This window comes from Euleptes europaea, chromosome 6 (genome assembly GCF_029931775.1).
Source record: "Euleptes europaea isolate rEulEur1 chromosome 6, rEulEur1.hap1, whole genome shotgun sequence".
Classification (NCBI taxonomy): Eukaryota; Metazoa; Chordata; class Lepidosauria; order Squamata; family Sphaerodactylidae; genus Euleptes; species Euleptes europaea.
In genome coordinates, this window is record NC_079317.1 from 90,238,026 (window position 1) to 90,255,256 (window position 17,231).

General features: G+C 43.2%; 1 protein-coding gene across 1 annotated transcript in view; it reads right to left on the reverse strand.

Annotated features, from left to right (window-relative positions):
- Nucleotides 1–7,164: 7,164 nt before the first annotated feature.
- Nucleotides 7,165–17,231, reverse strand: part of SLC22A18 (solute carrier family 22 member 18) — a 108,625-nt gene continuing 98,558 nt past the window's right edge. The window contains exons 10-11 of the mRNA XM_056850725.1: nucleotides 13,676–13,796; nucleotides 7,165–7,390 (exon numbers count right to left, since the gene is read on the reverse strand). Coding sequence (XP_056706703.1) covers nucleotides 7,203–7,390; nucleotides 13,676–13,796 — 309 coding nt within the window. The 3' untranslated portion in view covers nucleotides 7,165–7,202. The remainder of the gene's footprint in view (nucleotides 7,391–13,675; nucleotides 13,797–17,231) is intronic.

Below are 17,231 nucleotides of genomic sequence, written 5' to 3' on the forward strand. Positions count from 1 at the left end.
CATGCGACGCCCTGAAAGTCCACATGAATTCGCAGGATCAGCAACAACCCAGTATGTTGCTGCTTTCAGTACTTTTCTATCATTTGTAGTTCTTCACTGCCGCATAAAAACCACTTGTTGGGGGCAGGAGAGTGGAATCCTGTGAAGATTTACTGCAGTCTTAAGTCCATTTAAATCAGTGGTTTAGACGGAAGTAGCTCCTTCAGGTCGTACTGGAAATCAGTTATATTTAGGATTGGGGTATCTGAATCATGAACTACTTGAATGCTTTTCCGGACAAAGGCAAGAGAGGGAGTGTGGGGCCACTGCAGAATTTATTGTATAAAATCTCACGATTTGGGGTTACTTTCTTTCCACTATTATTAAAATCAGTGTTATTAGAAGTTATTGCTGGTATTATTAGTTGACCTAAATAAGTTAACTGTTGAAGTTTAATTGATTTCAGTGGAACAGACTTCCAAATAAGTGCCGTACAGGGTGAATTTATGCAGAGTTCTCTAGCCTAAGCCCATTGATCAGTGAAACTCTGAATAGGATTGCGCTGCCAAGTGCCTAGTTTGGAGGGTAACGGAAATACCGTTGCCGTTGTACAACTTGATCTTGTGCAGTTCCATTTCTTGGAAGTTAGTCCCACTGAGTTCAATAGGACTTGCTTAGTTGAGAGTGCATATAGAATTGCTGCCTAATGTTGCAGTCATATGCACGCTTATTTGAGAGTAAATTCCATTATACAAATTGGGGTGTAACAATGAATGAATGCACTTTCAGAAGCCTTCCAGCTCAGATCTGTACGCCAGCGTGGCATAGTGGTTAAGAGTGGTGGACTCTAATCTGGTGAACTGGGTTCGATTCTCCACATGAAGCCTGCTGGGTGACCTTGGGCCAGTCACAGTTCTCTCAGAACTCTCTCAGCCCCACCTACATCACAAGGTGTCTGTTGTGGGGAGGGGAAGGGAAGGCGATTGTACGCGGCTTTGAGAGTCCTTAAAGGTAGAGAAAAGCGGGATATAAAAACCAACTCTTCTACTATTTTGCCACTGTTAGGATCTCTAAGCCTGGTATGATCCCCCCTGTGGTAGCAAAACCCCAGAGTAAGATGGAGCCTTTAGTTTCGCTTTCATTGGATTTGTTGGATTTGGGCTGGGATTTCATGGAGGGGGAGGAAATCTCTCTGTACCATACTTCCTTTGTTTGTACTGGCTTGCCTGTCCTGTGTCATTAATGGTTTGCTTCCCCCCCACCTTGTTTTCAGAAGACTGTACCTCTGGGTGACAAACCAAATAAAATGTCTTGGATTGCACCAGGATTGGGGATATCAATGAAGGAAAGCAACAAAGGATGCTCGCAATAAGATGGTCTCTTCCAGGTCTGATGAAGTGGCTGAGAAGAAGCCAAGCTTCCTTTGAGAGGCATTTATCAACCAAAGACTTTTTTTGGGGGAAAAGAAAGATTTAGGGCAAAGTGTGGCTGTGTCTACAGGCTGCCCAGCGGTGCAGAATGTTCTCATTGTCTATATGGGATGCAAAGAATATGCAGAAACTGCATCTGCAAAACCAGTTTAAATTATTTTTAATATCTATATTTGTATTTATTTTGATAAATCTTTAAGCAGATGTATGTCTTAATATTGCTACTTCCATTTTAAATGTGTCCATTCCAAATAAAATCCTTTTTTTTATTACTGAGGTGGAACTTTTTCTTTATTCGTAGAAGAAGCATTGCTAGTGTGCTGGGTTGACCAAAATCTGTACATCTGGCCTTGCAAGGGTTCAATAGGCATGTAGTCCCCTTGTCTACAGCACCTGCCTTAATAGGCCATTTTCTCCTCAAACAGCACCCATTTCTGGTCCCTTTCAGGATTATCAAGTTGATTAGGATCAAAAGGCCATCCAGGTCAAGATTAACTATCATGCCCTCCCCTCGCCCAACTGTTAAACATTCCTAAAGAGGAGTTTTGTAGCAATTTAAAGGCTGTTAACAAGCAGAAACCTCTTTGTCAGATACATGTAGTGGGTCCTCACAGGTCAGAAATGTACGCAGGTCGAGTATCCCTTATCTGGACTGCTTGGGACTGTATATAGAACTGTATTTCGGATCATTCCGTATATAGGAATATTTTGGAACTTTTGCAGATAAGTAATAATCTTGGGGATGGGACCCAAATTCATTAACGCTTTAAATACATAGCCTGAATTTTAAACAATATTTCAATTATTTTGTGTACATTGAACCATCAGAAAGCAAAGGTGTAACCATTTCACCAGAATACCTGTATCTGCTGTTAAACAAAAACAACAAGCAAACTAACAGCAGCAGGCTTTCAGTCTCCCCCTACAATGCAGTGTACACTGCATTTTATTTTTTAGGTGAAAGGAAACATTGAAAGCAGGCAGCACAGATCTGCCTGCATGCTGGCTCGAAGGGTCTGGTTTTCGGCTCAGTCCAGATATGGGATGTCCGGATAAGGGATACTCTACCTGTATATGAGGTTATAGGAGAAAAACAGTGCCAAAGAGACATGAAATGCAAGAATGACAGGGTGAGATGTAATCATGTAAGAAATAAACAATCAAGAAAAGTACAGAGGCCATTTATAATAGCAGTAATTGGCCATTTCTCTAGTGTTGCTAAACTGGTTGACACCAGAAATGTCTACCTAATTCGTACCAGTATACCATAAGCGGGGAACAGCGGCACAAAGATGCTTGCAAACTACAATCTCCAGTTCCCTTGTCTGAGGTAGACCATGTGCTACTTGGAAAAGCAGGGCTAACTGCACAGTAAGTTTTTCCTGACCCCACCTGGGGGACTTGCAAGCAGATGCACACTGGGAATTTCTGGGTGTAATTTATATTTCCCAGTGTGCAGGGACAGAGGCTTTAAACATTGTCTCCTCGCCATGCCATTTTCCTGACCTGAAATGCCTCCAGGCAGTTGCTATTTGCCTTATTGGGGGACACTTACCCAGTGGGGAAAATAGTGGCTCCCCGGGCCATATGGGATTGGGAAAACAGTGCAGAGGTGAAGGCTTATGTCCTTTTCCCGTGTGCTTCAGGCTTGATCCAAATTGGCCTTCATGTGTCAGAGAATCTGAATTTCACTCAGGAAGCCCCACATGCATCTGCTTGACAGTCCCCAGGAAGGGCCAGGGAAGAATGTATCATAGAAGGAAGCTCAGTCTGGTACCATCCAGCATAACGCAGGTAATGAGTGTACTTGAGTGGCAGGGAAAGTGGCTGTATAAACGCTTGTCCCTTTTGCACTCCCAAGCGGCTAATAATGAGGGATATGCTTTTTGGAGAGGAGGGGGAGAAAATGTTCATAAAACTCAGCAGTAAATGCCAACTCAGTGTTATTGTAGGGATTACTGAATTACAGGAAGCACTCTGAAGACCAGAGCAGAATCTTACCAGCTGTTTCTATCAATTGTTAGCTGATTTATAATTGCAAGGAATAATTCACTAGCAAGTATGGACTTCAAAGCAAAGTGCCAAAGCAGAACTACAGCTGAACATCAAGAAAACAAAAGTAATGACTACATGAGAATACACAACTTTAAGGTTGACACTGAGGAAATTGAAATTGTTGAAGACTTTCTATTCCTTGGCTCCACCATCAACCAAAAGGGAGACTGCAGCCAAGAAGGAGATTGAGACTGGGAAGGGCAGCCATGAAGGAGCTAGAAAAGATTTTGAAGTGTAAGGATGTGTCACTGGCCACCAAGACTAGATTAATTCATGCCATCGTATTTCCTATTACTATGTATGGGTGTGAAAGCTGGACAGTGAAGAAAGCTGATAGGAAGAAAATAGATTCCTTTGAAATGTGGTGTTGGAGAACAGTGTTACAGATTCCGTAGACTGCCCAAAAAACAAATCAGTGGGTATTGATCAAGCCTGAATTGACCCTAGAAGCTAAAATGACTAAATTGCGGGTATCGTATTTTGGTCACGCCATGAGACGACAAGAGTCACTGGAAAAGAGTGTCATGCTAGGAAAAGTTGAGGGCATCAGGAAAAGAGGAAGACCCAACAAGAGATGGATTGACTCAATAAAGGAAGCCATAGCCTTCAATTTGCAAGATCTGAGCAAGGCTGTCAAAGATAGGACATTTTGGAGGACTTTCATTCATAGGGTCTCCATGAGTCGGAAGCGACTTGATGGCACTTAACACACACACAAGTTTCACTTCATTAGAACAAGACAAGGTAAACAAATGTGCAAGAATTTAAGCTTGCTTTATAATGATGCCCATATGCATACTCTGAATTTGGGATTTGAAACAGAGCACATTGGCTCTGGTGAGTAATTTAGCCATGTTACAGTTGTTTACTTACCAACTTGGTAAAAATACATTTAGGGGTCTAAATTTCCAGAATCTGAGCATAACAAAGCCACCTAACAAACCATCTGACTGGGCTAAGCTACCGTCTACTTGAGTAGATACAGTTTTTAAAGTACCATAGTTTGTTTGGCAGACCCAAGACAACCTGTGACTACAGAGAAATACTGCCAAGAACGAACACTTTCCGTTTCTAACCCTCTCCCTTGCCCGCTAGATTAGCTCATGGTTTCCCACTGATGGTTGGAATATGCCCTATGATAGAGACTGACCGCGCAACATGGAATAAACATTTTCAGATTGCTTAGGCATGGACTGATGTGTTTGTAGGCAAGATGAAGGCACCTCAGGGCCACCAATGATAGTGATTAGCATTTATATCGTACTGCTGAGTATTTGAAGTGCTTTGCATGCTTCTGTAGTCCCAGAAAATAAGTATTTTAGATGGGCTGGTGCTCAATCTGACACAGTCCCTTGTCTAAATCCACTCAATGAGCTTGCGGTAGTGAAGAGAGATGAAGCAGGGACTTCACTGATCACCTTCTTCAAACTGTAACCATGCATCTTTTCACCCTTCCTTATTGTCTAGTAGAACTTGCTGGAATTCCGATTCCCTGTTTTGTGCCCCACCCCCACTTTATAGTTACAGAAGTGTAGCAGTTACATAGCAGTAGCCACATGTAAACGGTAGCCACATCACATCTAGTTGGGCCCTTTACCACTACACTGTAGTTGAAGGCTGCAATCCTGAAAGGGGGGGGAAATCTCCTTAGGAGCTGGCATGATCCCGCACCGCGTAGGTGCTACTTTATCATGGGATAAAGCGGCAAGCATGCTGGCATGGGGGCAAACATGCCGCCATTCAGGAGCGATGGAGCTCTGCCAGGCCCGCCCCTAGCTCAGCCAATCCAGGAACTAAATCCCGGAAGAGACCGGTCGCACTGGCATGGGGAAGGTGTTCCTGGGGCATTCCCGGGGCGGAGCTGCCTTTGGTCAGCTTCTTGACCCCATTTGCCCCAGGAACACCCCCTTGAGCGGCAGCGGGGCTGTGCCACCTTTTTTTGGTGGCGCAGCCTTGTTTTTTCAATGGGGCATTCCCCCCTATTTTCCCTTTTTTATTTTTAAATACCCTTTGGGGTTTTTTTTGCGGCAGCCGGGAAGCCTCAGAGCAGGCTCCACGGCTCCGCCACTCTTCCCTTTAGGAATGGGCTGGTAGTGTCTTTCTGACTTCCCAGCATCACCGTTATGAGAAAGACTGTATGTGAATCCAAAGCCTGTTTGCTTTATCTCTCATCCTAGTGTGGTGTATTAGTCCGAGTGTTGGACGACGATGTGCGAGACCCACATTTAAATCTCCATTCCACCATGGAAGCTTGCTGGGCGACCTTATCTAACTCACACACTGTCAGCCTAACGTACCTCACAGGATTGTTGTCAGGATAAAACAGAGGAGAGGAGAGCAACGTAAACCATTTTGGGTCCCCAAAAGAGGTGGGGTATAGGTTAAGAATCAATCAATTAGCACAAGCAAGGTTTCACTACAGTTTAGAATGAAGTCCTAGTTTTGAAGATGTGGCTTATATTGATACCCGTGTTCTCCTAACCATGTTATATAGAAGTCACATTCTACTGAAATCTATAACACTTTCTTTCATAGGGCATGCATGTAGTTGGATCTGGGTGTAAATCAGTGCCTCCTGCCTGCTTGTAATGTGTCTTCCACTTGCTTGTAATGTGTCTTCCATGACACCTGGAAAATACCGCTACATTTAAGTGAAAGAAAGCCCCTTACTTTATCTGGACCTATTTACAATTAGTGTGCTAGAATTTCTCAGACAACACAGGTATGGCTGTGTTTATTGTAGGTGATTCCTTAATGCTTCCTTTTACTGTGCTGTAGAGCAGTATACTTTCTGCTGTGCTTTCAGACTTATCCACCCCCCCCACACAACCAAGCTAGTAAAGGTAGAGGCTGAACAAGCTAGTAAAGGTAGAGGTAGTCCCCTGTGCAAGCACCAGGTCATTACTGACCCATGGGGTGACGTCACATCCTAACATTTACTAGGCAGACTATGTTTATGGGGTGGTTTGCCATCGCCTTCCCCAGTCTTCTACACTTTACCCCCAGCAAGTTGGTTACTTATTTTACTGACCTCGGAAGGATGGAAGACTGAGTCAACCCTGAGCTCAAACAACCTAGTACTCTTCCATAAAAGATGGCCTCCAATACTTTGAATATTACACAAACTATTCACAAGACTGTTGCCGTTGTGGCCCATGTGCACAACACTGCCACCATGCCAGGACATTGCCTTGAGAACTACATTTATGCTGGAATGTCAAAGACTGATAGATGATGAACTTGGTACAAGGGGATAGTGACATGCAAACAACCCCTGCATCACCAAGTGACAGAGCCAGAAGCTGGCCTGGGTTGACATCCCATAGCAAAGATATAGGCTTCTTTGCACATGGTTTACAACTCTAACTCCTCCATCTTGATTTTGGGTAATGAAAAACAAAAACAAAATTCCACGCAAGGCCGCTTTCTCAGTAGATGTAAGGAGTTTTATACCAGCTGAGACTCATGCAGAAACATACATATTTAACAGGAATAACTCTGTCAACTGAGGGACCTTGACAGATCCCCAGAGTGGTTGCAGACAAGTTTTGATCATGCTTTTAAGTGCTGTGAATGGATCCAACATCAACAATTCCCCAGTGATATCTAAAGTACATTACAGAGAGCAATGGAGGTGGATTAACTTGCTCTTTTTATTTCCAAACAAGGCAATTCAAATAAAAGTCTTACTATGGTTGGAATCACACACCTGCTCATTAACGCTACTCATGGAACTGATTATTTAACTTTTCCTTCATTCAGAGGGATCCTCTTCTTAAAGATATACAAAAGCAGAGCTACATTGATGATCAGCTGTAAGTAACCAAAGGACGAGACCCCAAATCTTCTGTATAAAAATCCTCCTATTGTTGGGCCTATTGCCCGCGTCAATGGCATAACGGATGCCGATATTCCCAGTATGGCTCCTAGGAGGAAATTGGAGAAAATTAACAGACAAAATTACAGACAAAAACTAATTTTAGCACCTATTCCAGTGCTAATATCTTAGATCTATGTCTTAAACTTTTCTACACTCAGGGATATAAATTCCAATCCTAAACATACTAAAACTGGCACAACCTCATGTAACCTTTTGGCACAGGTATTGATAAACACCACCATAAGGACGTACTATTTTGCACAGCAAATCATGTGATCAGTTGTGCATCTTATTTCACATTGTCAGCATGAGTCCTCACACAATTAAAATAATGCATTAAAGACAGTTCATTTTCAAACCAGGATTCAACAGATTTGCTGCAATACAAAAATGTGGGTCTGATCCAGCCAAAGCGAAACACTTATAAAACCCATTAATTTCAGTGAAATTTGAACAAGCTTAATTATGTTCCATTGGCATTAATAGGATTATAGTGCCCGGCTGGTACCCTATGTTTGTGGGTGGCTTCCTCTCCCCCCGCCCAAATCCTTGTTCTGTTATATACTTTCCATATGACTTTAGGAAAGCTGCCTAGTGTCATTCTTCAACCTATTATGCCAAGGCAGTCCTGCACAACATCTAGGCCTTGAGGAGCTTATGATCCACCTCTCAATTGGCTCACTGTCCAATTTGCAAAACCAAGGAACAAGCACTAAAAAACTGTTACAAGGAAATGAGCCCTGAAATGACCTTTCTTTATCAACATCAATTCCACAAAAGTTAACAGCTTCCTACGGTATCTTTACTCTCACCAAGCATAATTACTTTATTTAACTTCCAAGTTGGTTCTAAAATTTAGACAGTTCCCACAAAGAGATTCATCCATTTGAAAACATTTCAGATTTGCATCTGTGCGTTGGCAAACCACTTGTTTTGACAAATTATTTCTCTGGAAATAATGAAGGAAAACTTCAAAAGGAAATAATTCCCTTCATATAGTTAACAAGAGTCAAAGGCTAGAGTCCATTAAACAAGGTACTCCTTGAGAATACAGCATATATTCTGTATCAATCTCCCTGGAGTATAGGTAAGACTCTGAATCAGGTACAGTGACCATCCGCTTGGACACCATTGTTCCTGTGTGTCCGATGTTATTTATAAATAACATTCTAGCCTTGGACTCTTGTTATATTGTTGAACGTTTTGTACCCTGTTACATTGTTGAACGCATGAACATTGAAATTATGGATTTTTTCTTGTTATAATATCACTACAGCACTTTGAATGAACATCACTTTTGGCATATATTTACTATTTTGCTGTGTATTTTGTCCCTACCGCTGTTCATTGGCTCAACCTCCAGGTACTAGCTGGAGATCTCCTGCTATTACAACTGATCTCCAGCTGATAGAGATCAGTTCACCTGAAGAAAATGGCCGCCTTGGCAACTGGACTCTATGGCATTGAAGTCCCTCTGCCAATCCCATCCTCAGGCTCCACCCCAAAAATCTTCAGGTATTTCCCAACTCGGAGCTGGCAACCCTATCCATCTGGCCAAGGTCTATGAGATACCTCCAAGAACCCCCTTACAACTCAACAGTAAATTCATAGGGCTTCTTTCACCAACAGAAACCATATTTCCAGTGCTCAATTGTTGAGCGTTTTGTACACTGTTTCATTGTTGAATGCATGAACATTGAAATTATGGATTTTGTTATAATATCACTACAGCACTTTGAATGAACGTCACTTTTGGCATATATTTACTATTTTGCTGTGTATTTTGTCCCTACCGCTGTTCATTGGATCAACCTCCAGGTACTAGCTGGAGATCTCCTGCTATTACAATTGATCTCCAGCTGATAGAGATCAGTTCACCTGAAGAAAATGGCCGCCTTGGCAACTGGACTCTATGGCATTGAAGTCCCTCTGCCAATCCCATCCTCAGGCTCCACCCCAAAAATCTTCAGGTATTTCCCAACTCGGAGCTGGCAACACTTTCCATCTGGCCAAGGTCTATGAGATACCTCCAAGAACCCCCTTACAACTTAACAGTAAATTCATAGGGCTTCTTTCACCAACAGAAACCATATTTCCAGTGCTCAGTTGTTGAGCTTTTTGTACACTGTTTCATTGCTGAACGCATGAACATTGAAATTATGGATTTTGTTATAATATCACTACAGCACTTTGAATGAACGTCACTTTTGGCATATATTTACTATTTTGCTGTATTTTTTGTCCCTACTGCTGTTCATTGGATCAACTACATTTTACAGCAGGCTAACTAATTATTTATCTAGTACCTGGAGGTTGGCAACCCTACGGATGGAACAAGTATCCTTGGTAGTAAACAACCCCAACAATATTCTATACCCATAGTCCTTCATCTGTTCTAATGGCTTCAGTTTGCTCTGAATACAATGTATAGGGGTGACTGAGAATGTCGCTGGAACAAATTACTCTGTTATGGAGACAGAGGAACAGGAGAAAGGGTCACTCAAAGGAGGTAAACCCACAGATCACTCCAACAACTTTTGGCTTGAGACACAGGCAACATCCAGTGCAGGGCAACTGGAAAAGATGCCATTTTGGCTAGTGACCTTTTCTTCTGGATCATTTTCCAAGCTATGTTGGTAACTGGGGGCATCCTGTCAGTACAGTTCCTTGATTTACATTCCTTAAGTCATCTGGAAAGTTTGCTAACAGGAAATCCCCCATTGTTTGATGAGAAAAGCAATGAATGAAATAACTGCACAGCCAAGCTTCAAAACTTGTTCTCATGACAGGTTATTCAAAAAGTCATGAATGAAAAGATTTCAATGGGCAGTGTACTGTGTATATTTATAAAGCAGGAAGATTTGTTTAAGTAGGCCTTATGGGTGGGGTCAGGGAACCACAACCAGAAATGGGTGTAGAAGCATTTTAACAGCTGTGTTACTTTGGGAGTTAACCATGTTCAGTAATTATTAGCAACTGCTTTAACAAAAGTAGTTTAAATACTCCCCCCCCACCCCTCTCCAGTGGCACATGTTGTCCTGCAAGTCCTACTCTAAGGCTCAACCCTTCGCCACTTTCCCGGATTAGCAATTTCTTTTCACAAATCTGAAAGCGGTTTGCTCTCTCTCCGGAAATATGCAACCTGCAGTCAAAGCTCTGCTCACGACCTGAGTTCGATCCCAACGGAAGTTGGTTTCAGGTAGCTGGCTCAAGGTTGACTCAGCCTTCCATCCTTCCGAGGTTGGTAAAATGAGTACCCAGTTTGCTTGGGGGAAAAGGGAAGATGACTGGGGAAGGCACTGGCAAACCACCCCATAAACAAAGTCTGCCTAGAAAATGTCAGGATGTGACGTCACCCCATGGGTCAGGAATGACTCGGTGCTTGCACAGGGGACCTTTACCTTTACCTATATGCTTCAGTTCAAACCCAAAATGTCCCTTGTTAGAAACACAACACAGGTTCCAGACAGACCTCCGCCAGTAAACCTCAGTCTATTACATCTAGTACATGTACCCTTGATTCTGATGTTTAATATACACACAACAGCTTGAATTTTTTTAAAAAGGAAAGAAAACATTTTATTTAGAATCAGAGTCGGAAGGGGCCATACAGGCCATCTAGTCCAACCCCCTGCTTAATGCAAGATCAGTCTAGAGCACCCCTGACAAGTGTTTGTCCAGCCTCTGCTTAAAGACTGCCTGTGAGGGGGTGCTCACCACCTCCCTAGGTAGCTGATTCCACTGTCAAACAATTCTTATTGTAAAAAATTTCCCCCTAATATCCAGCCAGTACCTTTCCGCCCACAATTTAAACCCATTATTGTAACAAGGAATTTTTCAAACTGACCCTAGAAGCTAAAATGACTAAACTTAGGCTATCGTATTTTGGTCACATTATGAGAAGACAAGAGTCACTGGAAAAGATGGTTAGGCTAGGAAAAGCTGAGGGCAGCAGGAAAAGAGTAAGACCCAACAAGAGATGGATTGACTCTATAAAGGAAGCCACAGCCCTCAATTTGCAAGATCTGAGCAAGGCTGTCAAAGACTGGACATTCTGGAGGACTTTGATTCATAGGGTCGCCATGAGTCGGAAGCAACTTGACGGCACTTAACACACACACACACACACACACTTTTTCATTCCACTGGAGTGCCAGTATAATCTTCTCAATGCACTTTTGCTCCTGAGCTATGCTGCTACCACTGTATTGCTGCTCTTGAGTGGGAATCTTCCTGCATTGTGACCTAATAATCTATGCAAATTAGATTTAGCACAGAGGCAAATGAACTAGCCTTCCGTGTGTGACTAAGGTTGGGCCTCTGGGCTCAGGAAGCAAGCAGAGCTGGCTAAGATTTCGCTCACAAAAGCCCCTTTGAGAAGAAGCCTCGGTGCGTTCCAGCTGCTCCCCCCACCCCTCCCCCTCAATGTGTTCTTTTCAAAGCCAGAGGTTTAGCAAGAACTAAAGGGGTTGAGGATGTCCAGAATGTAACTCAAACTGGCCTGGCAACCAGAAACTTAATTTTAGCTGTGATTTTTTTAAAAGGGGGCTTCACGGAAATAGGGTCCCTTGACGGACGAATCATGGGAATATCCTGAAATGCAGCAGAATGCGGGCTGCATAAAGCTGGAAATGGGCAAGATAGAGAGAGATCTGCCCTTGTGGTGTACACACATTGTGTTTTTTTTCCATCTGACTGACACCTCGGATCAAGAAGGTTTATAGGCTTTTGAAAAAATGTAAATGCTAGAAATGCTGTCTGGAACACATTGCAAGCAGCAACCCCTCTTGCAATCTATTTTCAGCTCTCTTGGTGGTCGTCTCTTTCCAGCCTAAGTTAGAAGAGAATTCTAATGAGCACAAATATGTGCCCACTAAACTGCAACCAAGGGCATTGGTGAGCACCAGGGTAGCTTGGGCAGGGGGGGGTCTTCATTATGGATTCTTCAATAAAGCATAGATACCTCCAGCCAAGTGCCTTGGGAGTGTGCAAAGGCCACTGCCCTGCTTATTTGCTGGATGCCACTCATGTGGAGGTGCCAGGGTTGCGAGGTCCCTCTTTGCCATCGATGGGAGGTTTCTGGGGCGGAGCCTGAGGAGGGCGGGGTTTGGGGAGGGGAGGGACTTCAATGTCATGGAGTCCAATTTCCAAAGCATCCATTTTCTCCAGGTGAACTCATCTCTATTGGCTGGAGATCAGTTGTAATGGCAGGAGATCTCAGCTAGTACCTGGAGGTTGGCAACCCTAGGAGGTGCAGATTGTGAAAATCATGCTTCCATAGGTGGGGGTGAGGGTAGAAACTGCCATCAAGGCACAGGTGACCCTGTAGGGTTTTCAAGACAAGAGACATTCAGAGGTGGTTTCCCATTGTCTGCTTCTGCGTAGCAACTCTGGCCTTCCTTAGTGGTCTCCAAACCAAGTACTAACCAGGGCTGACCCTGCTTTGCTTCCAAGATCTGATAAGATCTTCCAAGACTTCCATACATAGGCTTCTGCAAACATGCCTATCATGGGGGGTTGTATGTGAAGGCCTGATGTGGATCCTCACAAACGACACCTCTGCTTGAATGCTGTCCAGCTACAAGTCTGGAGGCATTCTCCCATATGCTCCATAGGTGTTTGAATGAAATGAAATCAATATATTATTTAGGTCCAAGCAGAGGGCTCTGACTGCACAAGAAGAAGAGTTGGTTTTTATATACTGACTTTCTTTACCACTTAAGGAAGAATCAAACTGGCTTACAATCACCTTCCCTTCCTCTCTCAGCAACAGACACCCTGTGAGGTAGGTGGGGCTGAGAGAGCTCTAAGAGAGCTGTGACTAGCCCAAGGTCACCCAGCTGGCTTCATGTGTAGGAGTGGGGAATCAAACCCGGTTCTCCAGATTAGATTCCACGGCTCCAAACCACTTCACCATGCTGGCTCTCATCCAGTCAACCAGGAGAGTATTAATCTCAGGAAATGCAGCAAGGTTCTATCTCTCTCTGTGCACCTGGCTTGTTAACTGATATGGGCCATTGACTTCCTTTTAGGCCATCATTATAATTCAAGCTCTTTCGATGCCAACCAGCTTTCGCTCTCTTGGCGGATGTGCAAGTCCAATATAGGCTACCTTTTGTTCTCCAGCCAATTATGTGAGCTGTGCCAACATTCTGGGACTTGGCATTTAGGACTTGGTTGGCAGAAGAAAAGTCCCCTGGCAAAGCGTGAACCACCCACTTGCCAACTCACAATTCAAAATGAAGGCAGTGAACCAGAACTCGAGTGAAGCAGCCAACAGGTTTAGTAAGTGAAGAGGAAGAGGAAAATCCGGCACACGAACAAGTCTTACCGGTGTCAGAAGGAGGGACAGACTTGGTCAGAAGGGTGTCAGTAATGATGCCTAAAGTACAGAATGCAAAAACCATGGGAAATGCAATGATGCAGTACTGGAAGACGTTGGTCATCAGGGCCTGAGAGATGGGACAAAGAAGCAAAGCATCAGAACAGCACAAAGGAAACACACTAGATTCACAAAGATTCACAAGATTCACCCCCCCCCCAAAACACACACAGGCAGATTCTCCGTTCTCATAAATGCCATCTGCCCAATAGAGCCACAGAACACTTAACACTACACAGTAGAGTCTCTGCTCCATTCTGCCTGAATAAATCAGGCTGAAGAAAGGTGGTAAGTGTTCCTAAATAAGGGACACCTATCACGTTCTATAGATCTAGCAAGCTTTGTAACAAGGGGCAAGAAGTTTTATTTAAGTAAGAACTCTATTAGCTAATGCATTATTAAGCTTTATGAGAAGACACCAGTGGATTCCAGATACCTCTTGTTTTTAAAGGGAGAGTGTCCATTGCTTCTTTCTCACACAGGGCTTTGTTGTATCGGAGACCTTTGCACTTGGCACAATCTAATCTAATTACCCAGCAATCCTAAGTAGATCTACTCAGAATCCTACTCAAGTCTATTAAATGGAAGTGTTTTAGGATGGCACTGTTATAACACAATCTGATGCAAAGTGGGGCTTAGACTGGAGTAACTCTGCATAGGATTGCACAGTTGGGCCCCAAAGAAAGGAAATAAAAGAAAACATATCTTACTGAGTTACATCGTGTTAATTACCTTCAGATGGAGCAAACACATTCCCCTGGTCATGGCATCTGGGAAAAGTGTTTGAACCCAGAACAAAGGAAGAGCTCACCGTTTCACACTTCGGCCTGCTTAGGTGAAAACCTCCCCCCCACCAAAATCCAGAGTTAGAAATCCTGTCCCTCAAGGGCTGCTCTGGCTCTCTGCCAATGAGACTCTCAGCACATCACCTTGGACTCTCTCTCATTGGTCAAATTTTATGATGCCCATCCAACAGATTCCCTTGGCAGGTAGGCCAAAAGGCCCGTTTCCCGCTGACCCAGAGCTCTTGTTCTCTGTGCCTCGCCCCCTCTTGGGAAAATAAACAGTTTGCCATGGTTCAGGGACCCCGATCATAACAGGCATTACTATAGTAATATGATAAATACTACAGCAGAAACCAAGAACCTCCCCTCTCCAATATCTCACAGAACTTGCTCTTGCCACATTTTCCCAGGCTTGTTCTGTTGTTGCTTTAGGACCAAATTACCGGTACATGTGGCATGGGACTGTGTATACCTTTTCCTCCAGTTCCCCATATTTTTAAAAAACCAAAGTAACCTCCTAAATCTGTTTCTAGTGTTGTTGTTTTTAAGTTGATAGGACCACACAACTGGATGTTATATTTGTTTGGCCTTCATACGACCCATTTCACAGTGAGAATTCTGTAATGCAATCTTACTCGCACATGTTTATTATTTACCCAAGAGAGCCTAGAGAATATTTACTGGTGATGACTTAGCACCGATGATGAAATCAAACCATGTCAAAATTGTCAAAATTGACATTATACAACGTAGAACCCTGGGACTTCTGTAACCTGTTTGGTTTGCTCGCTTGCTAAACAATGTAAATAAATAAATAGTGAATGAATGAATGAATGGAGTGAACTTTAGTAAGCCAGACTGTCTCCAAACTATATATGCAAATCACCGAGCGTAATTAGCAAGTTAATCGTTTTCTTACACCACAAACGCTCAAAGACTTCCAATGTTTATTACTGAAACAAAAGCACTGAACGCACGCTTAGGCATGGGCTGCGAATTCACGAATGTATTCACAATCCTCCCCCGAGGTCAACTTTCAGTTTTGCATGGGCACAGGAAAGATATGCATGTCATGTGCATGTCTGTGCACGAGCAAACACACTCATACATCCGTTTAAAATTTTAGGTGATAAGTACAAGCAGTAGCCAGGGATGCCTTTTACCAGCTTTGATGATGAGCCAGTTGTGGCCCTTCCTGGGCAGAAAAGGTCTTGCCACTATGATGGATGCCTCGGTAAAATCTAGACTAGATTACTGCAGTGTTTTACGAGGGGCTGCTCTTGAAGACTATCTGGATGCTACAGCTGGTACAGAATGCTGCAGCCAGAGTGTTGACTGGAGTGGGTTGTAGGGACCATATAACTCCATTCTTGATCCATCTACACTGAATTCCAATTTGCTTCTGGCCTCAACTCAAGGGCTTTTAATCCCCTGTATGGCCTGTGACCAACATACTTTAAAGACTGCCTCTTCCCATACGATCCTGCCCATACACTCCAGCCATCTTTGGCGGCCCTGCTTTGGTTGCCCCTGCCATCTGAAGCTAGATGCATGACATCTTGAGAACAGGCCTTCTCGGTTGTGGCACCAAAATTTTGGAGCTCCCTCCCAGGGAGATTCGTCTGTCTCCCTCTATTGCTGTCTTCTGCCCGTGGATGAAGCCTTTTTTTTTTTTAGTTTGGCATACCCTCAATAACAGTTGTTGGCCCCCCTCCCTGGTTTTGGTGTTCATGTGTTTTTATTGAATCATGTTATAATTTTAAATGTCCTTTTTAATCGTTCAAATGTTTTCATGCTTTTATGTTTGCCACCTTGGGGACCCTGATTGGACAGAAAGGCAGCATTAAAATATTTTAAGCAAACAAACAAATACTTGTCTTAAACTGCAGATGCCGAAGTCAGTCCCTAAGATAAACAGAGCTGTGCAGGTGTGGTGGCGATGAAGTGTGAGAATAATGGTGTGGAGCCTGAGAATAATAGTGTGGTGTGAGAATAATGGTGTTGAGAAAGGTGAGGAGGAGGAAAATGACCTTTGGGACTCTGATAACTACTTGTAAAACCTGCTAAGCATTCTTTCATTGTAAATAAATACTATAATTTCAGTCAACTGTATATTCCAATTTGAAAGTTACAAATTATTTCATATAAACTTAAAAAAAGAGGGCGTGTAATAGAATTAACAGTGTAACAGCTTATATCTCCTAAATGGTTAACAATAGTGAAATGTTGTTAATAACCCTTTTTATAATATTGTCGAAGGCTTTCACGGTCAGAGTTCATTGGTTCTTGTAGGTTATCCGGGCTGTGTAACCGTGGTCTTGGAATTTTCTTTCCTGACGTTTCGCCAGCAACTGTGGCAGGCATCTTCAGAGTAGTAACACTGAAGGACAGTGTCTCTCAGTGTCAAGGGTGTAGGAAGAGTAATATATAGTCAGAAAGGGGTTGGGTTTGAGCTGAGTATTGTCCTGCAAAAGTATTGCCCTGTAAGTATCAAGATAATGTGCTAATGAGGGTATGGTATGTTAATATGGAACCATTGTATCCTGAAGTGATCTGTTAATGTGTGTAATCCAAAGCTAATCTGTATGGCTATTGTTGAATGTTGTCTTTGTCTGGAGGTTTTTCAGGGCAGGAAGCCAAGCCTTATTCATTCTTAAACTCTCCTCTTTTCTGTTAAAGTTGTGCTGATGTTTATGAATTTCAATGGCTTCTCTGTGCAA